Source organism: Scatophagus argus, chromosome 11 (genome assembly GCF_020382885.2).
Source record: "Scatophagus argus isolate fScaArg1 chromosome 11, fScaArg1.pri, whole genome shotgun sequence".
Taxonomy (NCBI): Eukaryota; Metazoa; Chordata; class Actinopteri; family Scatophagidae; genus Scatophagus; species Scatophagus argus.
In genome coordinates, this window is record NC_058503.1 from 6,380,482 (window position 1) to 6,407,100 (window position 26,619).

The window sequence follows — 26,619 nt, forward strand, 5'->3', positions numbered from 1 at the left end:
TTGTTTAAATAAAAATCCTCCATTTTAATAGAAACTTGTTGATAAAAGCAGTGAGATTCTCCAGTGCAGAACAACGTTATAAACAAGAGCAACAATTTATTAAAATACTAAAAAAACCTTTCTGTGCGATATACATTTGTTCTAAATACAATGGAAGGGAGCGGAACAGCTGTTTTAAATGTCTGCATTCACAGACTGTTAAAAAGATGCTTCTGAGTATTTTAAATACATTAAACATTTTTTAAAATACTGATTTTCAAGTACTCTTCCATCATTCAATCCTGTGGCTCAATATGTTGCTGGCTCTGTTATCTACCTGTCTTACCCAACAAGTTAGATTGTTTAGTCCATATCTGGGAGCAGTTCACCTTGGTCACCCTGAAGCTTTTTACAAACCATAGTGTTGACCCAGGAACTATACCAGTCAGCTTTCTGGTTCTCTTTTTTTTCACTTATTGCAATTTACAGCATTTTTCAGGATCCTGAAAAGCTCTCTATAAATTAATTTCACTGTTATAATCAGACTTGTAACAGAAAGAACATTCATGTGGGCTTGTCATGAGTAAAAGTACATCAAAAATATCTCACTAATGTCTGAACAGCAAAAACCACTCAAACCTTACCTTGATGTCACATAATATGTATCCCTATAGGGACAAAGAGAATCACTCATTTTTTTTTCTTGTGACACCTAAAAGCAGTCATGCCAGACCTTATATTATTCACAGTTTTCTGCGTACATCAAAACAGTTTCCCATTTTCTGCTACATTTTTGTCAAATGTTTCCTTTCAGTGGTGGTAAACAGCTGCATGTTGGACTACCCAAGCAGACAACAGAACAGAAAGACAGTGAGTAAAAGTGTGAAATCAGAATGACAGGGTTAATGCATGGTCACACCAGGAAGTGGGACAGCAAAATCCATCCGCACAACCTCAAAATATTTGGTTTCAGATAGTGGGTGCTTTGCATTCTGGTAACTGTGCTTCCCTGAGTCAAGGAAACTGGTCGAGGTCTGTCATTATCAAAGATGTTTCAACCCCTTGAATGCATTTCAGAGGAGAGGAGATGAGGAGAACCAGATACTGGTTCTCAGGATTGTGCATAATTTAATTCAGGAAAGGGTTATTGAAGATGGGACAAAGCTCCCCAACTGTAACTGTCAGGTATTGTCTCACTGATGGTTTACGAATGAGACAAAAAACATATTTGTACCATCACCCTTATGCCTCATAAGTTTCTGCACATCATACCCTCTTTGTGGAGAAGTGTATATCTTGACAGTGTTCAGGTGGCTTGCTGTTGCACAGATTTAGTTTTTCCCAGTATTCAGCTCTGTAAATCTGTTGACTTGATATGATTCTGCAGCTAAATTTCACTTAGTGCTGGTGTGACTGGGCCTTCAGAGGGACAAAAGTTCAAAATAACAAGCCCAAGAGTGAAAACAGGCTAAAGGGCATAACACAGTGATCACATTAGGCATGAATTAAAACACCCACACTGACTGTTGCCAGCATCAGTCCGCATCAACCCACAGAAGACAGCAATTTTATCACCACTCCCTGGACCAGCAGACCCCAGCAGCCATTAGTTGACTACCACTTCTGTCTGGACAGCATCGGTAGGTTCAACAGGCTTCAAATGGTACAACACAGGCAGTGAGTCTGCATTGTGTCACCAGTGTATAAAGTTTTTGTCAGCAGGTAAACAAAAAGGTAGAAATATAATGCACACAGACTGATTTATGAGCCAATCAGAGGCCAGGTTTCCATCCCCTGAGATCGAAGGTCATCAGAAAGTCGCTTCCTTTGGTATGTTTCTTCTTAACGGAGGTCATCAATAACAGTGTCTCTGGTGATGCCACATCCTTGGAAGCTGTGAGGCTATCTAATCGGTCCAGATTTGATTGTTTCAGGTTCACTTCCCTTTTTTATTAATCCTCCACTCATCCAGGTCTTTTTGAACTTGACTCTGTTTGTGAAGGCACATCAGGCAGATTCAGGTGTGTTCAGGTGATATTCACTTGACAAATTTTACCATCCAGTTAAGATGACTTGTTTCAAGTGTTGGCTTCAAACCATCTGAAAGATACTGGACAAATTCCATTGGCCAATGAAGTTCTATGGCAGTGCTTTCTACTGCTTTGAATAAATTGGGTGGCCATATTATCATACACCATCATACACAACAGCCCAGTCTAGCGATGACAGGCAGGGGTTAGGAAGTGCTCTCTCTTTTCGCATTTTTTGGAACATAGTCCCAGCTGTCTCTCCTGAACTCCTCTTCCTTCTTTTTCTCGAAGTTCCTCTTAAAGAAACCAGCCTGAGAGAGACAGACAAGTAGATACAGACACACAGTCAAGCTGGTGTCGCTACTACAACCATTACATTATCATCTGTGCGATAAAATCTGCAGACAATCTATTCATCATAGAACGGGTGTTAATGTTAAAACATTTGAATTTACCTTCCAAAGACACCAAATGAGAGCAGCCAGGATCATCAGACCCAAAACTAAACTCATGGCGATGATGAAGACCTGGACTACTGACGAAGGTTTCTGAGTAAAAAGAGCTTCTACCACCACCTGAAAATGTACCACATACATGATTGTTAGCAACACCTAGAATACAGTACTTCACAGCAGGAATACTTTGATGACATACAACAACTTCAAGTCCCATGAAGCTTTGATGGTGCCCTTATTTAAATTATAGCTTCTGATCAATTCATCTTGACTCATACAAAAACAGAAACTCCATGTTGGACCTTCGAAGAGGAGAGAACTGAGAATGAGGATGATGATGATGATCATGGTGCTTATCTGGTTTGGGCTAGGTCTGTATGACCCACATCACTTTGGAAGCTCCTTTCAGCTCTGGTTCAGTTTGACACTTCAGTGCTGTTGGTTCTTGGTTGTGAGGTTGTGTTTTTTTTACCTCTGCTGCTAGTTGTCTGTCAATGAGGATGGTGTGAGAATCTTCTCGGGGATTTGACATCATTGCGGTGCTCTCAATCCTCATGATACCATGACGACCCTGAGACAGAGACGCACACACACGAGATCAGATGTATATATCTGTTTCTCTAAATGTAAGACAGGATTAGCTTGGTTTCAGTAGGAACACACTGTCTAGTTAATGTAAAGTTTTATGCATGACTAAATTACTATTTACAGTAAACCAGAAATGAGTTTTAAATTGTCTGTATTTAAAACAAATAGAAGGTTTTGTTCTAAAAAGCCATCATACTTCAGTGAAAAGCCACGGTGGAAAACATAATCACCTTGTGTATAGACTATTAAATGCACTTGCACATCTGACAGCAGCAGTTTTTGACATATTAAGTTATAGCATGATGAGACTTCATTGATGCATTTTTTGAGTCTTTTAAACATAATTGTTGGCCAGCTATGGATTGCCGTTAACTCTCAAATTTGAACCCATGTATTTCTATTTTCAATTTATTTTTCTGGATGACTAAATTGTGTGCTTTTGGCAAGTTACTAGCCTCAAATAGCCCGTCAAGGGACAAAAATAAAATATTTTTAATTTAAACCGAAACTCACCACTTACTCCAACTTATCAGTAAAAGCCTAACAGTGCCAATAAATACACACCCTGGACACTCGCTTTTTTTGACAAAAAATTTACAACCTCTTTAATGTCAAAGTGAAAACAGATTTCCACAAAGTAATGTCAATTAATTAAAAATATAGAATGTAAAATCAGTGATTACATAAATATTTATCCCCTTTAAAGTGGCTGACCTAATTTAGCAGAGCTTCAACCAAGTGGTGCTAGTAGTGAAATGGAGGTCGCCTGAGAGCAATGAATGTGTCTAAAGTGACTGTAGTATCAATACCCCTGTGTCTGGAAGGTCCAGGACTGGTTAAACAGTATTCCAGGCTACAATTACACTATGAAGACAAATGCCCCAGGCAAATCAGAGAAAAGGTTATTGAGAAGTATAAGTCAGGGCATGGATACAAAACAATCTCAAAGTCACTGAACATCACCTGGAGTTCAGTTAAATCCATCATTAAGAAATGAAAGGATTATGGCACATATGTAAATCTGCCCAGAACTGAATGACCGTGCAAGAAGACTAGTGAGGGGGGCCACCAAGACACATATAACTACACTGAAGCAGTTAAAAGCTTCAGCAGCTGAAATGGGAGAACCTTTACATACAACAACTGTTGCCCAGGTTCTTCACCAGTCAAAGTCTTGTGGGGAAAAGCCACTGTTCAGAATCAGAAGGATAGAATGTATCAGAAAGCTCATATTAAATCTGACTTAATACTGACTTCTTAATTTCTGAACTTATATATTTTCGATTAACTGACATTATTTATAGAATATCTGTTTTTATTTTGACAATAGAGACGCTTTTTTTGTAAATTTTTTTCTTCTGCAGATTTGATTCAGCTGAGTAAAAACGGGTATCTGTACGTGTGTGTGTGTGTTTTACCGGAGCTTGCAGTAGAACAGCAGGGTTTAGTCTGATCTCCAGCTGGATGACGGCCTCTCTCCCCACCTCCAGGTCACCGAGGCGACACACCAAACGTTCACACAGTTTATCATTGCGGCCACAAAACTGCGTACACACACAGAAAAGACTGATGTTCATACACAGCAGGTCAGTGTGTAGTCAGGGTGGTGACTCAACCATCTCAGTTTTTTGGTCACAAATTTTTATCTATGCTAGCGGTGTGACTCTGTGGATGGCAGTGCTGGTGTTATGACCAATTTGATCCAAACTAAGATTTCTCAACAGCTATTGAGTGGATTGGCACAAAACTTTAATGGCAATCTGGCACCATCATCAGGTCAAAATGTTCTTCTCCAGTGATCAAGCACCATCAAAGCTAATGACATTCCCCTCAACCTCAGCTATACTTTGTATTTTGCAATAATAAGCAAATGTTAGACTACTAAATGTTAGACGTGCTCATCATCTTAACTAAGATGGTGAGCACGAAAAACATTATTCCCATTAAACATCAGCATGTAATTGTGAGCATATTAGCATGCTAACATTAACATTTGGCTCAAAACACTGCTGTGCCTCAGTACAACCTCACAGAGCTGCTGACAAAATAAGTGACAACATTAGGGGATATGTCAGAGGATCACCAAAGTTATTAGGGTTTATCCCTTGGGGAAATGTTTGTGTGTGTGTGTGTGTGTGTGTGTTTGTACCATTCTGCGAGTGGAGGTGGAGGAGAAGAAAAAGATGAGCTGCTTGATGAAGGAAGCTTGCGGGACGTCACAGTCCTCAATGATTGAAACAGTTGTGTTACTGATTGAACACACACCGTGAGATGACTGCAGACAGAAAATTAATATATTAATATTATACATACTGTTACTACTACTGACATCACTAACACTGCTTAAACCACTGCTGATACCACTACCTGATTAGCAGCCACCATGACTAAGTGTTGAAGCCAATGTATGAGTGTCTTAACGAAACAAAACCCCTCAATATCTGTGTAAAGAACAATGCTGGGTATCAAGCCTCTAACTCTTTTTGTGGTATTGACCAAAATGAGTCCACAGCATAAAGTATGAAAAACTTTGTTCTGAAAGCTGGCGTCAAGTGTGTGAACGCGTTCTTAGTTATTCTTATTTCAGGGGTTTTGCTTCAAAAAAATCTGACTGTTTTTAAGTGCATGGGAACACTCCCACGAACTGTCCTAAAAGGTCAATACTTGCTGTCTTGGGACAAACCAGCAATTTGGGTCTAAGCAGATCTTTTCACTTCTTCTAATAGGGTTCAAAAATTCAAGGAGCTTTATTTGTCATTACAGCTGTGTATGTGCAGTTCATAATGCAATGAAACAGTGCTCCTCCAGGATGCTACATGGTACTACACAGAAGACTACACATAAGTGAAACAGAATAAAAGTACAGACATATAAAAAAATAATCTGAGTTAGTGTGGAGATTTTCATAGTCATTGTTGAAATTCAGAGAATAAGCCTAAAAAGAAATATTGAGGAGCATCTTTGCGATATATCTTTGTCATGGCCAATCACAAGCAGCTATGGTTTTTGCTGGTAGCTTGTCCCACCTCAGCTCCACCCCTGGCTCCATCCCCTTTTACCCAAATTAGGTTTTTCTGGTTCCAGTATCTGACCAAGATGCCAGCAAGGGTTCTTCTGTTACTACAATGAGTGCTCCTGCTGTTGCCAGCGCTGGATGTACCTGCCAGTCGACCACCTGCAGCAGTCTGTGTCGGTAAGGTGTGAGGATCTTCGGTAGTGCAATGTCAACCACAGTATCTACAGACCTGCTGGGACCAGAGTTTAGCACCTGTGGACAGACAGGAGAGATAAGAATAGAGTAAGATTCACCACTTTATGTCCTTATGTCCTTTGATGGATGCTGGGCTTCTGTTCAGGCTGCCACCAGAAGCAAAGATTGGAGTTTAGGAAGGGTGCAGAAGCACTTTTTGTCAGCCTTAGAGATCTTGGTAAAAGATCTTGTTCTGCATCCCACTGAATATGTCGAGTAGTAACATAACACTTCTGAAGGAACTTCTGAACCAAAGTGATGTTTACCCTGTATGTGTAGTTGAATCGTTCAGCATAGCAATCAACTGGAGTCAAGGCCTCATCTCCAAACACAAACGAGGAGGGAGTCACAAAACTGCAAGACAGACAGACATTAGCAGCGGCTGGTCATTATTTAAAAAAACAAACAAACAAACAAACAAACAAACAAAAAACTGTACTTGAGAAAAAGTGTATTTAAATTCAGACAATTTAAATTTGACAGCCTATAGTTTAGCCCAGTATGCCATTTTGCTGTTTTGTTGTTGTTTTTAGCTAAAATTACTTAAATGTTTCCCCCTGTTTCACAAAAGTAAAATTCAAAAGTTCAGGACATCAGCAAAAGCGAGGTTTGACCTCATTCACAACAATATGAACATCAGTTGACTATCAACAATTATAAAACTAGCAATGACAGTACTTAAGTGAATGGCAGTATGTACCTGTGGGATTTTAATGCAGGCTAATAAGAATGAATCAGTCTTATGGTCTCGCAGAATATTTCACGACTGATGTGCCACTGCTTTCATGAAACTCAGTCAAAGATTTATTCAGAAAGGATAACTGGAAAATCCCACTTTAATGTGCTAAAAAACCTCAGGAAGAATCTAGTGTTGATTTAGTGTTTTGTCAAGGACAGCTCCCATTAGGACAGAGAATACAAAATATAACTTCATTTTAAGTAAGATTAAAATTTAAAGATTAAAAACTGATTTCTTTTGCCATTTCAAATTTTCAAAAATATTTTTGAAGTTTGAAACTTTTATTTCCCTTTGTTATTTTTGTTTTGAAAACAGCTCTATTTGTAAAGACCATAAATATTGACATTAATTTTGAAAGACAGTAATAGTAGCATATGCTGACTCACCCATGGATGTTTACGTTGACTCCATATTTGAGAGAAAGAGGGAGACTGATGGAGTTGTCATGGAGATACTCCTCTCTCTCATAGTTATCACTGAAGAGATTCAACACATTGACACATAAAGTAACTAACTCACAGGTGGACTGAATCATTGCATCTGCAGAAAGATATTACTTTCTTTGTGAAAAGTTTAGTCAAGTCAGTTTTATATTTGAAATTCGATTTATCAAGTAATTGAATATACAAATAGCTTTTTGTTTCAACTTCCAATTTAAAAAGCAACACTAATGTAAGTTAGTTTCTATACTTCTACTTTTGTTGAAATTGTTATTTATGTAAATGTTTTGTCCTGTGTCCTTACCTGCTGGTGTTGACTTGAATCATGATGTCACCAGGTGTGCTGTTCTGGCTAACGTCCAGCAGAAAGCTGATATTCAACTACAAGAAATAGAAATGCATCTGTGACTTGAAATGGATTTTATTTTTTTATGCAGTTTTTTTTCCTCACTCTACTTCAGTATGTTTATTGTTTTTTTTTCGTTTTTGTTGAATTGTGATGATATTAAATTATATTTTTTTACATTTTGAAAGAATTTTCACCTTTAAACTACTGCTCTGACTTTTTCTGAGGGGAACTCCAATGATTCAACAGTTTCTTTCACAATATTTCCTTTGAAAGCAAATGAGACAAAGGAAATACAGCAGATATCTGCTGACAATGCAGAAGTGGGAGAACAAAAAAGTACAGACACACTGGATCTGGCTTTGACCTGTAGATGACATGCAGTTCTGAGTCAATGTGTGATTGGCTGAGGCTTACCTGGGCGTGTGCTAAGAGGAGAAGGCCGGTGACACTGCAGTCAACACCCACTGTTGTACTGTTGACTTCCTGTGTGACATCACAACTGACCATGTTGTCCTGTTGCACACACAGACACAGTTTGTTGTGGTGATTTGTTTTGTTATTGGTGCTGTTAAACATATAATCCTCAAGACCGTCATGAAATCAAACCTTGTTCTTAATACTATTTAGGTTTGGATTTTTTTTTCAGCAATAGTGCTGGTTCATTCCCATACTGGATTCAGACTGCCTTCATAGAGATGTAAGATCCTGTTAAAAGCATTCAACTAGCAAAACAAATGGTGGCTTTTATTGTGAGGCAGTCACAGGAAATACATGTCATCAAAAGTGCCAAAAAACCCAAAAAAGGGCTCAGTTTTAAATATTTCAGGGAGTATGAGAACAGTGAGGAGTAGCCACAGTGAGCTGCTCAATAAAGAGCTGCAAGCAACAGTACAGCTCCAACTCAGAGAACGAACCATCTCCTTTTATGGCTACTACAACTACTTGCAGCATCAATGCAAATGAATGACTGACATCCTGATTAAAACAGGACTTGGCCACACTGTAACCAGATACATCAGCTGATGTTCCGTTGTATTTCTGACAAAGAAGCTGCACAGTGAGTGTTTACTTTAGCTGTGTTCAGTCAGCTTGATGTTAACTCACATTCTGCAGTACTTTAATGTAGTGGATCTTGTTTGGAAAACGCAGAGTCAGTCGTGGCAGGAAGGCATCATCTCCAGAGTTCAGGAGCACGGTTTTCAGCATAATGGTCTCTCCAGAGCCAAGAGCAAAGTACTCCTGTTGGCTGATGAAAAAAGAAACAAGATAAACAACAATACTGATGTTTCTGTGAGAACCAACAACAAAATACAGCAACTGAAAAATAATAACAATGAACATGAGGGCTGGGCAACAAATCTAATGCTATGGAACCATTTCCCTGTCTAGAAGATTAATAAACTGAGTGATAGACTGTTACTGTTAAGATACATGTTCTGATGAATATTTGTAACCAGTTTTATGGCAGTGTTTTGGAAACAGACAGTCCTTTTCTAAAAATAGGCAGTGCAGAATACAGTAAACATGCACATATTACAGTAATGGGAGAGATGACCACTCCTTGAACTTGAAACGTTGTACAGAATGCAACAACAGCCCCACAACCTTAAACAGAAATCTATTATGGACAGTGGAGGTCCGGGATGCTGTGGTCCCCTGAACAAACTCTGATTCAGAGCCCATCACGGTTATTACGCAATTGTGAAATATCATCTAAGTGTGTCAGAGGTGAATTAATATGACCTACCTGGCTACAAACATTTCATGTTGCAAGATTTATACTGACAAGATTAGAGATATTTTGCTTTATTTTTCTAGAATTTGTAGGCCTTCTGTGTGCAGCTCCTACAAATCATTGTTATGCTCTGAATGTACGTGTAAGGACGTTTAAGTCTAATAAAAACATTGCCTTTCAGGAATAGATAATCAGAGTTAGATGAGAAGATTGATGCTGCACATTCAATACAAAGCGGCTACTAGGTGATGGTTAGCTTAAAACAAAGAGTCAAAACAGGGAGCTATCTGTTTGCCTGGCGTTGTGAACAGTTTAACAATACATCTACCACCTGATTCTCCCTCAATACACATTGTATCACATTTGTTTAATATGTAAACTGCTTCTGATCGATATAAATCCTTTTATCTCTTGCCAAGAGAGCTGAAAAAGCATTTAAGTATATTTCATGCCATATCTTTAGGTCTTCGAGAACATAACAAAGGCAAAAAGCTAGAACCAAAATCAAACCACTGTACTGCTGGCTAATAATCTAAATAAATACTTTTCAATTTGTCAGTCAATTAGTATCATGGGTTAGCCTCTGTTAGGTGAATGCGCTCCATGTTGTTTAGTTTTTAGAAAAATGAGTAGCTGGTCTTGTGCTCCAGTTTCAGTTTCCTGGTATTACAGTAGATGTCTACTACTACCACTGCTATGATCTGTGTGTGAGTTTAATGTTAGGAGTAGGCAAATAAAATACAACAGGGACAACTAGCTACTGTTGTTTCAACCTATGTCTCTTTCCTTGTAATTCACACTACAATATTCACTCTTTATACTGTCACTGTCGAAGTGTGCGTGTGTGTGTGTGTGTGTATGTTTGTATGTTCTTACTGTGGCAGCACGAGTGCAGCTGACAGCTGCATGTTGGTTGAACAGTTCACCCAAGAACAGGATCGAGCAAACCAAGTCTGAAAGAGTGAAAGAAGCAGGGAGTTTATTGGTGGCATCAACAATAAAAATAATGAATGGAGCAAAGTTCATTATGGATGACTAATGTGACCTCCTAACAACTGACTCCTGTCTTACAGATGATGGACTATCTCCAGATGACTAACACTCAGTGTAAGTTTCTACATGTTAATTCTTCTTGGTCTGTTTTTAGGAGTCAGTGGGACATGTTGAGGATACAGAATGAGATGACTGATGTTGGTTAATGTGCTGCAGATGATGTGTTGCAGCTGTAAACACATCTGGATCAGCAGGAAGTCATTATCACTGTGTGTGGTGGAGCTGACGTTACCTTAGTTGTTTCCTTTCTTTAAAACAAATCAGTCTGGTAAGGAACAGACAGATCTGACACTGAAACTCCTAAAATAGTTTTTTTCACACTAATCTTAAACAAATTTGCTGTTCTTATAAGAGAGTGTAAATATGTAAATATAAGTCAACCTAAAAGCTGACCACGGGCTACTATCAATTTATAGTTACTACTCAATGTACAATATTCCTAAATGTTAGTACTCAGCATAATGAAGGAGCTAATACTCTAGGCAAGAATTTCAAATTTGCTGAACTTTGAGTTTAAGTTAGATGAATTAATATGGAATGTTTCTAAATGTATTATATGATATTGAATCACATCCTGATCACACTGAGACCAAACTAAAATGCATTTGCGAGACAAAATACAAGCCTTGAGATTCAGTTTCCAGGTTTGTCACAAAAACTGGCTGTAGGCTGGAGGTCTTTGAAAAACTAATCAGGTAATCAGGATCAAGGTCATTCATTAAGTAAATGGCTAGAAACTAATGGTGAGTATTTGCAAATTGCTGATTGCCTATTGCGTATAATAAAGTACCCTGTGATTATGCTACCCAAATGTGCTACACAGAGCAAAGCAGTAAAAATGTTGTTTTTCAAGTCTTGACTCAGTTCTTTCACACAACTTTCTGAAATTAATTTTGATAACCACTAGTGGTTGGGTAGGCTAACATATTTATCTATTCTTCAAGTAAATTATTAGTATTTTTGTCCTTCTAATTAATCTTGGATAGATAAGTATATAGTCTTACAGAGACTTTGTATAACAATATATAGTATATAATTATTATAATTTAGGAACTCTAGCCAATAGGTTGGCGTTTGTATTATAGCACTTTTGCTGTCAGCATTGGTACCTTGTTAATTTTACCACCGCCTGGTACATAGTCAATGTTTGTTAGAGTCAGCCTCAACCTCAACAGCTGAATGATAGTATTAGCCTGTAAATAGTTAGCACTAGTTGGTACCAAGTGGCTGTGAGTCCTGGTTGATATTTAGTTGGTGTACCTAGTTGGTTTTAGCACTGATACCTAATTGGTCTTAGCATTGGCTAGAAACTGGTTGGCATTAGATGGATGGATGGATGGATGGATGGATGGATGGATGGATGGATGGATAGATGGATAGATAGATAGATAGATAGATAGATAGATAGATACTTTATTGATCCCAAGGGAAATTCAATTATTAGTTGCTACCTCACTGTTGTTAATACTTGCTGGTAACTAGCTGGTCCTACCGCAGGTCAGTACCTGGTTGGTAACGGTGTTCTGGTGTCCCGCGCTATGCTGCAGAATGGGTTTTAATGGAGGGAAAGTTTTCTGAGAGGCTCTTTGGGTGTTTGTATCCCTGTGACTGTAGGAGACCTCAAACACGATGGGAGTGAAAATGTCCCTGACATCCTTCTGTAAGACGATAAAAACAGGTGCACAGGGGAAATAAAAATTGTTAGCACCATTACAGCTAATCCAATCAGTTAGTTTCACATTATTACACACATATTAAACTTATTCAATGTAAGTTTTTTTGCAAGCATGTCGGTGTGTTACCCTTTGGTATGCCACGTGAGTTGCACAAGTGAGCTGTCCAGGTCGTGCTCTCACATGCCCCCTTGTGCTATTGGATGACCCGTTACCATGGAAATGGAAACGATGAGGGAAGGATGGCTTATGGAGGAGGTCAGCGGTCATATTATATTGAAGATCTGAAGAGGAGAGTTTAAGTTTAAAGTTAAAGTTTGAAAGTCAGTGAAGCAAACAAGTTAGCAACAATAACCACACAGGATTGGACTTGAACAGAACAGTCAATTGTGTTGGACCTATTAATCTTTAACATCAACAGGCTTAGTCTAAAACATTATTAAATGAGCAGCTTAGGGTCTCTTGTACTCAACTGGGTTTACATTACCTATAGCTCCTTTGAACTGTCTGGACATGACACTGAAGCAGACAGTAACATTGAAGCAGACGGTTGGAATCTTCTGTTCTCTGCACAGCACAACCTGTTGGTCAATTTGCTCAGGAAGAGCCAGGAATGCCTTGACTTGAATCACTGGACGGGTCCTACAGCACACAAGATACGTTCAGAGAAATTCTAGCAGCATGCTGACTGGAATTTAATGTCTGAAACAGTACATGAAAACAGTACATGTAATTTTGTCATTTACAATCATGAATCTGCTTTGAGAAAATTTTATTTCCATCGGCTATGTTTTCAGCAGATGTTGGGAAACTATTGGTTATCCTATAGTGGGACATCCTGCTTTACCTCCAGTATAATTTCTTTCCAAATCAGCTAAAATAAGAAAGCTGTACACCTCTGTGAAATAAGATAGGCCTGTAGCTGGAACCCGCTTGAACAGAGAGCTTCATTGTTGTTTTACCTGAGAACAACAGCCGAGTCAGAGAGGAACGCACCAACCGCCACATCTGCAGAGGCAGAGAGAGTTTAACTTGGTTTAAAGCAGCTCTGTGAGAACAGAGAAGAGAAACATGGCACATGTTGTGGCACAGGAAACAGCTGTTATTACAGTCTATGTTACCTTGATAGCCATTATTATCGATGTCAATGCCAGAGCTTAGTGACTGGCCGAACATCTTGAGGTCACGACCCAAGGTGGATCCAGTAATCCTCTGCAAACACAAAGACATCATATTGGATATTACAGAATAGATCTGAATGCATCTCCCACCCACTGTTTATGCTGCAGAAGTTAATACAAATCCTGGGGCTCAACAACATAAATTGTGATTAAATTCAATAATATTATTATGTCTTTTGTATCAGCATTTGTGTTTGTACCTGAGATGGAGTCTGTGAGATGCCCTCTCTCCTGCCATTGTATATGTAGACAGCTCCTTTTAGGTCGTCTTCCTGTGGGGCACCAATGGCCACATCTACACACATACACACACACACACACACACGTACAAATGTTCATATTACTCTATTTTTGAGGACTTGTGTCTATTTATTTATTTATTTATGGGGGGCAGCCGTGGCCTAGAGGCTGGAGAAGCGGCTTGTGATCAGAGGGTCACCGGTTCGATTCCCCCACTGGACGGGCAGGAAAAATTTGGGTGTGGTGGAGTGATTAATGCGAAAAATGCTCCACTCCCTCCATTAGCCGGCTGATGTGCCCTTGAGCAAGGCACTTAACCCCCCAATATGCTCCCCGGGCGCTTGATGATGTCCACTGCTCCTGTGTGTGTTTCACTGCATGTAATTTGCTGGGTGTTGCATGTGTGTGTTCAACTAAGGATGGGTCAAATGCAGAAGACATATTCAGTGTGTGTATGTAAAAATATGTATACTGTCAATAAAGCTGATTCTTCTTCTTTACTAACCCAACAGCTTAACCTCAGTCTTTAACCAACAAACTTGTTTCCTTCTTTTTAGACATTTATGTTGAATTTCTATACAAATATAAGGGACTTGAAACTTCTTGCAGACTGTTAATCAGTCGATCGATTGTTAATTGAGCTTTTTGGGAGGCCAGGTCCAAATTTTCTGAGAAGTGTAAAGGTTGTGTTGGAGAAAGGGGTGGACATATGACCTCTGTATTATCCCAGCTGAGGCTCTGCTGGAAAATGTTGAGCTGGATGAAAGCATTCATTAGTGCATAAACATGAGAAATCACCAGTGTGGTCCTTTAATATTTAACCTGAGTCCTTTGAAGACGTGAGTGCTCTGAAAGTCAAACAGTTTTCTTGTACAAAGAGAGAACTACTGTAACACACACACACACACAGCCTTTTATATATGTGGCAGATTAGAAGGCAGGTTCAGTTACAGAGTAGCAACAGTTTGTCATTATAGTTCTAATGAACTTAATAACACGCTACCTCTCTCTCTCTTTCACACACGCACACACATACACACACATGGTCAGGAGTCTGCATGCGTGAAGATATTTTGTTATCAGGAAGTGGCAGTTACTGTTGTTGGTAGTAGTTGTGGTGGGTGGGTCGTGCCCTGATAGTAAGAAACCTAAAATACACAAGCAGTATGTTTTTGGTTTAGTGCAGTACAGGGATGGGAATCGAAAACCGTTATTTTTTTTTTAAAACTGGTTCCCAGTAATTTGATTCCTTTGAATCGTTTGTTTGCTTGCCTGATGATTCCGCTTATCCATTCCACATATGTTGCAAATGCGTGATGACATCACACGCAAGAGGTGTACAAGCTTATGTTAGTAAATCAATGTCAGAGGTGGCATCCGAAAATGCAGAAGCTGTATAAGAGAACAATTAACAGCAGCAATATTTATGTTTGCAGTGGTGTCAGTATTTGTAAGAGTAGCAGTAGTATTAGCAGTGATGCATATACTGGAAATGGCTACACTAGAGTAAAACTGGTTGGGTTGTGGTCATTACCAGGGTAACCATCGTCGTCCAAGTCTCCCAGGTCGGCGATGGTCTCTCCAAACCGGGCAGCATAGGCGTCGCTGCCAGTCAGCTGAAACTCTGCCTCCAACAGCTCTGCCTGAGACAGACAAGACAATCTAGTGTCCTACTAGCAATTTTTCAAAGAAGATATTTTGATATTTCATTGGAAGCAAGATAAATAATAAAATCAATGATAGCTGAATTCTAATTAGCTGCTCCAGTTTCAGGTTCCTGGTATTACACTCAACAAACAACTTTTGTTGCTGCTGGACTGTCAACTCAGAAGAACTCAGGAAACAAAAAGTTAAAGTCAAACATATTTTCAAGTTGACCGATGTGGCAGTGCTAAGTTGTATGAAATTGTATGTATGTATTTACCTGCCCCTGGTTGATGTATACATGGACTCTTCCTTCTTCCCTGGTGATGCCTGTTGCCATAGGAGCGCCAACCAACAGATCAGATAAACCATCAGAGTTCAGATCTACAGCGCACACACTGGAGCCAAAGTAAGATCCCAACTACACAAACGCACACACAGAGACACACACAGATAAAGCTTGTCAGTGTTCCATTGATTTGAATGGAGGATGCTAATGCTAAGTGGCTCCTTACCTCTTTTCCAGACACTTCGGAGACAATTCGCAGCATGCTTCTGTCTACTGTGAAGATGAAAACCTGCACATCACAAAGACAGACAGACAAACACACACATGCACACTAATCTCAATCAATGCAACCATGTAACACGGTGCACAGCATCCACAAAAACAATAACAACTTCCATCCATCCATTTTCTATACCGTCTATTTGTCAGGGTCGCAGGGGGGCTGGAGCCTATCCCAGCTAACTACAGGTGAGACGCGGGGTACATCCTGGACTTGTCGACAGTCAATCACAGTGCTGACACACACAAAGACAGACAACCACACACTCTCATACGCACACCTAGGTTAACCTAATGTGCATGTTTTTGGTATTGTGGGAGGAAGCTGGAATACCTGGGGAGAAAACCCACGCAGGCACAGAGAGAACATGCAAAGTCCACACAGAAGGGCCCAGACCAGGATTCGAACCTGTCGCCTCTTGCAATGAGGCAACAGTGCTAACCACTGCGCCATCGTGCCACCCAACCACAGCAACTTCTGTCATAAATTTGAAAGTCTTCACAATGCTAGTAAAAGGAAGCGAGGATGAGACTAACTGTGGAAAAATGTCTACAACTCAACCTCACAGACAGACAGACAGACAGACAGACAGACAGACAGACAGGTAGACACAGGCAGATCCTACCTTGCCCTTCTGGTGGTATTGCGGAGCTCCACCCACCACCTCTACAGAAACAGGACTCAGGAAGTGACCGGCTCCTACAGAGTAGCCTGAACAACAGCAGTGGTGGAAAGTAAGCAAGTACATTTACTTGAGTACTGAAATTATTTGAGTGCATATGTTTCACTTGAGTCTATACTGTTTCATCTTAAGAGGCTGCATATAAAACATACATTTTTTTACACAGCATATTCCCACAAATTAAATCAGTGACCTCTTGCAAAAAGCAATGTCACTGGGACCCCATCACGTTTCAATTCAGTTTTTAGCAGTTACAACAAAGAGAAATTTCAACCTTGTAACTTTTGTGTTTCCTTTAAATAACTGTTGTTTGAGAACAGAAATTAAAGACCAAGTCCTCCAATGTCAAACATACTAAAGACTAGAAATAAGTCAGAATAATTTATGCAAATTTAGCACCACTTAGAGGACAGTTTTAGAGGACATTTTTCTGTGGAATGTTTACTTTTATATTAGTACATTGTAATGGATTATGTTTCTAGTGTTGTATTAGTACTTTTACTCAGTTAAAAGTCCTGTTGAGTACTAACTGACTAACTTGTGACTGAAAACAGAAAAGAAGACCTTTTGGTTGACATTTCAATAGACAAATCTGCAACTGAAAAGATGTGAGCAGAAAACCAATCTCCATAGCTTCATACTTAATTGGACAAGGGAACTGTATAAGAAGACATTTCAGCCCAATGAACATCACCTTTGGTCATTGTCATTGTACACAAGTCAGCACTGCTGCATGCACCACTTATTTACACCACACACACACACATATAACCAACAAAGCTACTGTCTAACCCACATCTCATTAGTGTTATTGTTATTGTGTAGGTGTTATGTGTGTCTTTTCTGACATGGGGAGAACAATGAAAATGTTTTCTTCTCGCAGAGTCAGAGCAAAAAAACACCTTCTTCTCCTTTGAAACATCACACCTTTCTGCTTAGCATCCTGTTTCTGGTGCACGAATACTGATGTTTGGATGACATGACAGTTACTTTTTTTTAATGCTCCCAGTTTACATGTTGAATGCAGTGTCTTTCTGCAGTACATGAATTTTTTCAATGTAATGTAGACCTGTTTCAGAATCAAGCTAGCCAAAAATGAAAATTATAAAGAAAACACAGATGTTGTGGGCTCAGGGGCATTTTAGTGATGATCAGAGAACAACACACAATCCCTGTAGTCACGTGCCTGATTTCGAAGAAAACCAACTAAGCCAACACTACTGCTCCGTCATCTGTATCTGTAGATAGCTATATTTAATGAAACCAGAGGTTTCCTGATCAGTCACTCTCAGAAATGGGACACGTGACTGAAAACTGCATCCTGTGTAGCTAAGGTGTCAGAGTTATTCTGTGCATCAGCTGCTGCAATGCCCCTGTTAAATAAAAGCATTCTAGTGGTTTGCTAATGGAAAACCTCCAACCTGAAGCACTTGCAGTACTGGTACAGAAGCAGATGTATCAATTACCCAGGTAGCTTCCAAAGCTGACAGCTCCAGTTTCATCATCCAAGTACAGTGACATCCCTCCACTGGTTGTGTTAAAGACCAGAACTGAACCTGTCCAATAAGATGTGCCCGGAGCCCCCATGATGATCAGATCCTGAGAAAGATGGGCAGATTTCAGAGACTCCATGATATAATGTTTGTGTGTAATGTATAATCTCTATTAAAGCAGTACTATATCTCTACCATACAAGGGACATACTGTATCTCTATATCATCTGTTACTTTAAAATGGAAGTTAGGCTGGGAAGTTTGTTTTTATTTTTGACACAGGAAACACGTAGTGCTCTTCTCTTTTTTAAAATGGTGAAAATTAATTATTACATTACAACACCATGAGGAGGAACAAGAAATTAACAAATGACTCCTCCAGACTCAGGGTTTGCAAACATTGTGTACTTCTGAAGTTATACATCAGACAGCAGTGATGGATCACATTCACTCTGCTGGTGTAAATAACAAAGACAAACAAGCTTTTAAAGAAGCTTGTTGCCACCGTGCTACTGACCTCGGTCAGGAAGTTGGAAATACCAGCCTGACATGAACCATAATCCTCACCAAACTTCCTCTGGTGATCTGCAAGAGACCGACACCGACAAAGAGAGAAAGACAGACAGATGTGTCAAGAGGTGAAACTGAACAACAAACATAAGATAAAGCCCAAAGGTTTTGCTCCTTTTGCCAAACACCTGCTGCTTTCACACTCTCTCACACACAAATGAAAGCAGTGGGGTATAGTTGTAAACCCAGAGAGAATGTCTTCTCCAGCACCAAACAGAAACAGTAAAAAATCAGCTGGTGAACATAGTGGAACATTTCACAGCTACAGAGCAGGATATTTTCCTCAGCAGTTGGTGAAGACCAAAAACAGAGCTAAATAAATGACAGTGACCATTGGACATTTGTCAAATGTAAATGCTATGTAAATGCTGGATGTGTAAATAAGCAACTATTTGGTGTTACTAGGATATGTGGCTTTTATTTCTATGAAAGTGCAGATGAGCTTCTAAACTTTTTCAGACTTTCCCCACAATCTGGAAATCAGGCCCATCATTCACTCATGGGTATCAAGGGGTTAAGAATGAGGTGGACATTGTTCAGTTCCCCTGTAGAAACAGGGGAAAAATGTTTCCAAATTGGCACCATCAACTTTAAAATCATTTAATTTCCTTTCAGATATAATGTGGAGTACTGACACAATGAAAAGTGACCCAACACTCACTGTGAGTGTGAGTGTGTGTGTTTGTACCTTTGTAGCAGGGGATGATAGGATGAGCATGTCTCAGGTCGTTGTTGTACCTAAAGCATACTCCATTGGGCAGCTTGTGGTGCTGACTGTCTTTCTTTGAGTAGAAGACGTTCTTCCAGCGGTGAGCACATGCCTAAACACACACACACATAGAGCAACAGAGCATGCAACAAAAACAACATGTGACATGACCTCATTACTGATAATAGCACAAGTTAGCTGCATAGCATTATTATTCCCATGACCTATTCTGTGTGTGCATGTGTGTGTGTGTATGTGTGTGTGTGTGTGTGTGATAAAAGCAATCACAGTGAGGTAAGAGTTGGTGTATACTGTCAATAGTTTTGCTCAATATATAAAGTTAAAGCCTCGTTCAGATATGATAATGTTCAACATCACTGGCTTGATCTATCTGTTGTTCTACATTTAGTTACATTTACATTTGGCGAGAGTTACAGGTACGGCGTGTCACTGCTGGAGATGGATTTAGTAAACTTATCCTGTTGTTGACTGTTTTTAAAGTTGAACTTTCATGGCGTGCCACTGACTGGTACACGTCATAATCTAGGAAGTCATCGGTTATCATCTGACAATGATTTAGGAGCAACGGCCAACGTTTCCAGTGTAGCCAGTGGATATCCGACTAATGGATGTCATGGCCAACACTTTCTCTTCTGTGAACTGGTCATTGTTAAGAGTCTGAGGAGCAAACTAAGATGCAAAAATGGATTGTTTCACAAGTAGCCAGTTTACACTGAACTAGCACTTGCTGAGATGATAGCTAATGGGTTACAAGATGGCATTTCAGCCAAGATGAGATGAGATAAGATAAGACAAAGTAAGATAAGATAAGATAGGCCTTCATCAGTCCCACAGAGGAGAAATTCTCATTGTGCATCCAACCTCTACTGCCCTACACACAGACTGTTTACCTGAATGCAACCAAAGACCATTCAAACATGATTGGGCAACAGACCACAAACAGAAACCAGAACACTTCTGATACCAAAATCTTGTCCAATGCCTCCAGAGTATGCATTTATGTGCAGGTATCTGTTTATAGAAAAGTCATAATGCTGAGACGTCTTTCCCTTTCTAAAATTCAACATTTAAGAGGTCCCATCATACTGTCAAGTTTTTTTTTTTACGTCACTCACAGAAAATGGAAGTTAGCAAGCTAGGCTAACTAACTTCCATGATCAGAATTAACATTAGTTAGCACAGCTTGTTAAGGACAGCAAGACAGCCCCTCTGCAATCCCCCTGTCACCCAGACATGCTGTGTTATATGTCAGTGGAAATACATGTGTTTGTGACTAAGAAAAAGTGTGTGTTACCAGGACGTGTCCACCATTGTCTCCAGGTTGTCTGGACAGACTGACTCCCAGCCACTGGTGATTACTGTCTGATTCACATGTCTTTCCGCAGCTCGATACATCTACACACACAAACATTAATTGAATAGTTTGCACTGTTTCACACATGCAGCTTTCACATACATACATAACAGGTTAGACTTAATAACAAACACGCAGCCAGAAAGAAACATACTAGAATGCATGGGGTGGCATTGGTGGGTCTCAGCAGTGACGTCGCAACGGTAAACAGCTCCAGGAGACTGAGCCAAAGGACTGGTGGATGAGTTCGCAACTGGGGCTCCAACCACCAACCTGAAAGAGAGAGAGACAGAGAGAGTTAGACAGGCTCTGTCTATTTGTGTCTCGTCAATGTCTGAATGGCATCTGTGTGTGGAGCATCAAAGAGCTTCTCTCATTGACAAGAACCGGCTAATTAGCATGCACACACACACACGTGCGCGCGCACACACTCACACACACGACTACACAGTGCCACTGTGAAGATGGCAGCTAATAGAGTACCATATAATATCTTAGATTACTGAGCTCTGCAGCTTGAAAGGTTCCTGATTGAGGAGATTCATCGTCAACATTTAAAACACCCACTATGTTTTGAGATGTAATCCCTTCATTTCTGAGCTCGCATGATTTAATATAACATAATAAATTGTCCACCATCTTAGAAAACATTGGAGCTACACATCAATTAGCGAAAACAGTAACAGAGGAATAATGACCGATCAAAGGCAGATCAATAGACAGTCAATAGTTGATGAATAGAGGCTCAACAGCTAATTGATAGAAGATCAGTTGCAATCACCAAAGATTCAATGACAGGTGAAAAAAGATCCACAGCAGCAATAACACTTGATAGCCAATTACCAGAGGATTAATTGAGAATAGGAACAATAGTGGAAGACCAATAGAAGATTAATAATAGAAGAAATGAGGATCAACATTGCCTCAACAGACAACCAACAGTGGTTCAAACAGATGATCAATAACACATTAAGAAAGAATTAACACACGTTCAATATAGATAAAGAGAGGAAAAATGAAAGCTCAACAGTGAATCAAAAAAAGAAAAAATGTTAATAGAGGATCAATCACAGATCAGTGTCAGATAAACAGAACAAATCCAGACCAATTGTGAGCTCCATAGTGATGCAGCAGGACTGAGTATCCAAACATGGAGGAGGGGGGGCCACGGAACTCCAGACTGTGTTCCTGATCCAGATTGTATCCTGCCCCAGGATGAACCAGGACCAGGACCTGCACCAGGATCAGGCTGCAGCACCCACACACACTCCGCACTGAGAGAGGCATGATGAAGGGCAAACTGCAGGACACCTGATGTGAGACACAAGTCAACAATGCATATGAGATCAGAACAAACTTACAATCCGCAGAACCTATAAGAATCGCCAGCTGCTGATTTTGCCATCTCCATCTTTAAAAACTTCCCAAAGATACCAAACTGAAGACAGCTACATATTTAATGACGGACATTTTAGTGGTAACAGTTTTCTGACATGAATATCTCAGACTTTGACATTACATCAGAAACAGTTGAAGGAACAAACTGACTGAGAACAAATTGTGTCCAGGGCCTTCAGACTTCTTGATCCAGCCTTGTCGACTGAACTCTTCTCAGCAATATTTTGAGTAAAAGTTTAAAATCAGGCGTTTGACTTTTTTTTAAACTGATCTTTTTATTTTATTTTATTTTATTTTACTGTATGATTTGGGGACATTTTTCCACCCGTGGACGAAAGCTGGGAAACTACCAATTACTCTGAGGCTCTTATCTTCAATTTATTTAGGCTATGGATTAATTTTAATTAGCCTCATACATGAACAGACACAACATTTTAAGACAAAAAATCGTACTGACGGGGAGTTTACTGTGGCCTACCGCTCAAAGTGCAGGTATTCCGGAGTGCGGGTCCAGTCCGCACCGGGTGGATGCTGAAAGAGTAGACAGACTCAGTGAGCTTCAGTGTGCTCTGAGCGTCTCTGTTAAATCCGTCCTGTTCCCGGTGTGACTCGCTCGTGAAACCTCCTGTTGCTCCTCGTGCGTCAACCGGCTGCCCGCCCGCTCGAGGCAGCGCACGAGGGTCAGGGTTTGACAGAGCGAAAAGTGAGCTTAGATGAAGAAACTAAAGAGAAAAATCAGCCAAAAATAAAGTTGATCCAAGTTTGAGATGAAGTAATTAAAAGTGAGAACCGAGTGCGCTGAGACCCTCCTTCCCTCCCTCTATGCGAGCATGTGTGTGTGTGTTTGCATGTTTGTGTGTGTAACGGTGTTTCTCCACCCCCGCCATGTCAGGCAGGCGCGCGAAGGTGTGCACGCGGCTCTCTTCCTCTGTGTGTGTGTGTGTGTGAGAGAGAGAGAGAGCGAGAGAGACAGTACGTGTGTGTGTGCGTGCACTGTGTTTAGGGTGTTTCCTTTCCGGTTAGGCTATCACCAGAGTGTGAATGGGGTCTGTGTGGCAGTAATCTAATTTTTTGTCTGATGGTGAAACACCCGCTATGCTAGCTAACCCACAGAGCTGCAAATAACAACAACAACAAACAGACGAAAAAAAAACAAAACAAAAAAACAAGCAAACAACATAAAGGGACATAGCTTGTGTTGCAGATGAAACAGTGTAGCACAGTGGTATGTAAATGTAAAATTTCATTATTAGTACTTTAGCTACTTACTTTTTTCTATTTCTTGCTCCTTTAAGCATCTACTCAACCACAATTAGGGAAGATTTTTTTTTACTTCATTATCTATCTGATTAATTTAGTTTCTAGCCACTTTGCAGTTTCAGGTTAAAAATACAAAATATAACTGACAATTAATAAATTAATTACAATGAATATGTCTCTAAGAGAACAGGCTGTTTCTACATTGTGGTATTATTACTTTTCTTTAAAACATCTGACTAAAAGTTCTGAGTCTTACTTAAATGAGGGTCCGAGGTGACACTAAAGGCGTATGGTCCAGTATGAAGGATTTGGTGGCATCTTGTGATGTGGTTGCAGATAGCAACCAACTGAACACTCCTCCCCTCACCCTGCCCTAAGGTGGCTGCCAGAAATGCAAAAAGCCCTTTCTAGAGTCAGTATTTGGTTTGGGCAACACTGGGTCATCTAATAGTTGTAATAGTTGAATTTGTGAGCCAAATTTCAGATTGAAAACAGCACCATGTTACAGCAAGACAAGGAATATGTCTGTCTCTTTAAGTACTTCTCTATGACAGAGAGATGTTTTATTACTTATATGCATGCTAAGTTATACTTACCATCTTAGATTAGCATGCTAATTAACACTAAACAGGGAGGTCAGTAGAACTATAAGGATAGTGGAAACATAAATGTGTTTTTGCGAGATAATGAAATATGCTCTAGCAAGTCCAGTTTGAGCAACTGTCTCAACCAAGGGAGTGTACATGTTTAACATTATAAAAAGCATCATGTTAGGATGGTGATATTTACATTTAGCTGAAAATACCACAGAGATGCTGGCAGGTTTTGGACTGTTTGTCGTGATATTTTGTCTGTTTGTTACCCAGGCGACAACAAAAAAATCCCCAAAGAGTTCAGTGGTAAAAGGAAATGTAATGTTACAGAGTAAAAGCACAAAGATATTCAGCTACAGTATAAATGTATACAGCCTCACTTCTTCTGTTGGTTTAGTCCATCCAACTGTTTCGTGTGAACATTCAACAAAAATAAATTCTACAAAGTGCTTGGTGTGACTCAATCTGTTTTAATCCACTGTTAGTGGACTCCATAAACAATGACTTTCTAAGCAGTGTGGAATTTGAAATGATAAATGCTAATGTTAACTATGTTCAGTTGGGGCTCTGGGGAAGAATATTTGTCCTTAAAGAGTCAGTGAAGAAGTCAAACTGCTCTGTGATTCATTCCAGACCTTCAGTCATCAGTAAATAAACCAGATGGACACCAAGTATAGAAAAGAGGGAAAGTTTTTTTTTTTCAACGCAGTTTATTTATCTGCATGGCTTTTCACAGAAAGTTATCAACACAATATATTTACAGACTATACTGTATATAGAGAATGATAAGGGGGAATAACTTCCTTAAGCTCAAAAAAGGGCAGCTTGTCCATTTTCAGGAGAGAAAACACTTTATATTCTGCATCTCTATTCATCATCTAATATCATCCTGCTTTTAACCCTTCTGATAAAAATAGTTCCAGACAGAAAGACACTTGTGGAGCAGACAGACTGTTTGGGTGATTGTTGGACAGGAACTCTATACACACACATACACATTCGCTCAGTGTGTTTGTTGGTATTTCCTGTTAATGACCCAGCAGTTACTATGCTGGAATCTGAACAGCTACTGTTCCCACCCTCCCACACACTCTGAAAGTCCTTATGCTGTGAAAAGAGGTCATGTTTCCTCATCTGAGTACATTTTTGTGATTCCAGAACACCTGGAAGTCCACTGACCAGAGAACCTATCAGAAATACATACGTGTTTAAACCCTTCTACACGTTTTAAAGGGTGTTTATAGTTAGTTTAACTCATTCTTAGGTTAGACTGACTACTTAGTTACCTGCTAACAGAGCCTAACTCATAGATGTTGAACTGTTCACTTGGTTGTTAACAGCCAATCACTGAGCAGGATTTTCCTCACCTGACGAAATAAAGAAACAGCATTGTCTTGGTCTATAAAGAAAACAGTATGATGTGCTCTTTTCACTCTCGCTAAAGAGCAAAGCTTACATGACAACATATTAACACATTGTTCACACACTGCATCCTACACATGCTCTTGTGGTTTTCTGAAAATGTACACTGCTTCAACATTCAGAGAAATGCAAAACATAGCAGTTTGATCGAACCATTGGTGCTGGAGGAGGGCTTTGGGGAATTACTGTTGGCCTGGGTAACAGGAAGCTTTTATTGACTGCCACACTTATGAAAAGACAAACAAAACTTTAATTAAATCAATTTAATTGTTTGACCAGCAGAGACTCACTAGACTGTCCCGCTCTTTTTTACTTTCCAAAAACTAGAAGATATTTAGACTTTATGTTGTTCATGTGATGGTTTCACTGAGGTCACTGTGATCCTCCGCTTAGCCAGCAATTAGGAGGCCAGAGGTCAGCACAGATAGTAGATGGAGGGGAGGACAGAAGACGTGAAGCAGCCAAGCTGCAGGGAGACCAGTGTGCTTTTCACTCCAGACGAATAAAAGCATGCTGCTGCCAGCAAAGAGGTCAATTAGTTCAAGAAAAGAACAATCAGTATAGTAGTAGTAGCAGTAGTCTCAGTCACACACACAGCAGCAGTCAGGCTGTCACTCATGCAGCCATCATCATCTGATTGTGGGTGTGCTTGTTTCAGATGACAGCTAATAACTCTGGCACTTCCTCTGTTCTCTTTCATTTCCTTATGTTTTTTTTTCTCACAGTCCCAGGAAAGCGTCCATACCAAACCAGTCACCGTTTTATCTCCTTTTCAGCCTTCCATACACATAAAAACAGCAGTTTTCTGCATCAAACCAGAGCTTTTTAAATCAGTCTCCAGAGTGTAAATATTAAAAAAGCCAGCTTAATGTTTCTGTGCGTGACTTTTTCCAATACAAAGACAAAAGCTCTATTTCCGATGATCATTACCATTACATAATGATCTGGTCCAGTCCTTATTGGGTGTTGGCTGTGATGCACTTTGTTTCTGTCTTTATGTCTTTATGTTTGCAGTGTTTCTGTAATACAACATACTCGCAGTACACAAACCTCATCCTCCAAAATGATCACAATCAATCAACAGCTCTAGAACAGTTTCAAAAAATATTATAACCTTCGTGAAGGTAATGCAGGACTGATGCATTATTATGCTTTAATTTTAGCTGCATGTACCTCATGAAGAACCTGCATG

The 26,619-nt window shown here is 39.8% G+C and overlaps 1 protein-coding gene across 1 annotated transcript; it reads right to left on the bottom strand.

Moving 5' to 3' along the window:
* Positions 1–23,048, bottom strand: itga4 (integrin alpha 4). The gene is made up of 29 exons (XM_046404039.1): positions 22,631–23,048; positions 21,860–22,065; positions 20,909–21,027; positions 20,695–20,795; positions 19,359–19,491; positions 18,618–18,685; positions 18,074–18,206; positions 16,551–16,636; positions 15,872–15,934; positions 15,637–15,777; positions 15,247–15,355; positions 13,673–13,767; positions 13,413–13,503; positions 13,254–13,299; positions 12,779–12,933; positions 12,421–12,575; positions 12,124–12,276; positions 10,442–10,518; positions 8,935–9,076; positions 8,245–8,343; positions 7,786–7,862; positions 7,428–7,517; positions 6,569–6,656; positions 6,213–6,320; positions 5,202–5,327; positions 4,471–4,596; positions 2,937–3,035; positions 2,465–2,584; positions 1–2,320 (listed from the first exon to the last, which is right to left on the bottom strand). The coding sequence occupies exons 2-29, from the start codon at positions 22,039–22,041 to the stop codon at positions 2,216–2,218; spliced, it is 3,087 nt and encodes a 1,028-aa protein (XP_046259995.1). The 5' UTR covers positions 22,042–22,065; positions 22,631–23,048; the 3' UTR covers positions 1–2,215.
* Positions 23,049–26,619: the final 3,571 nt, after the last annotated feature.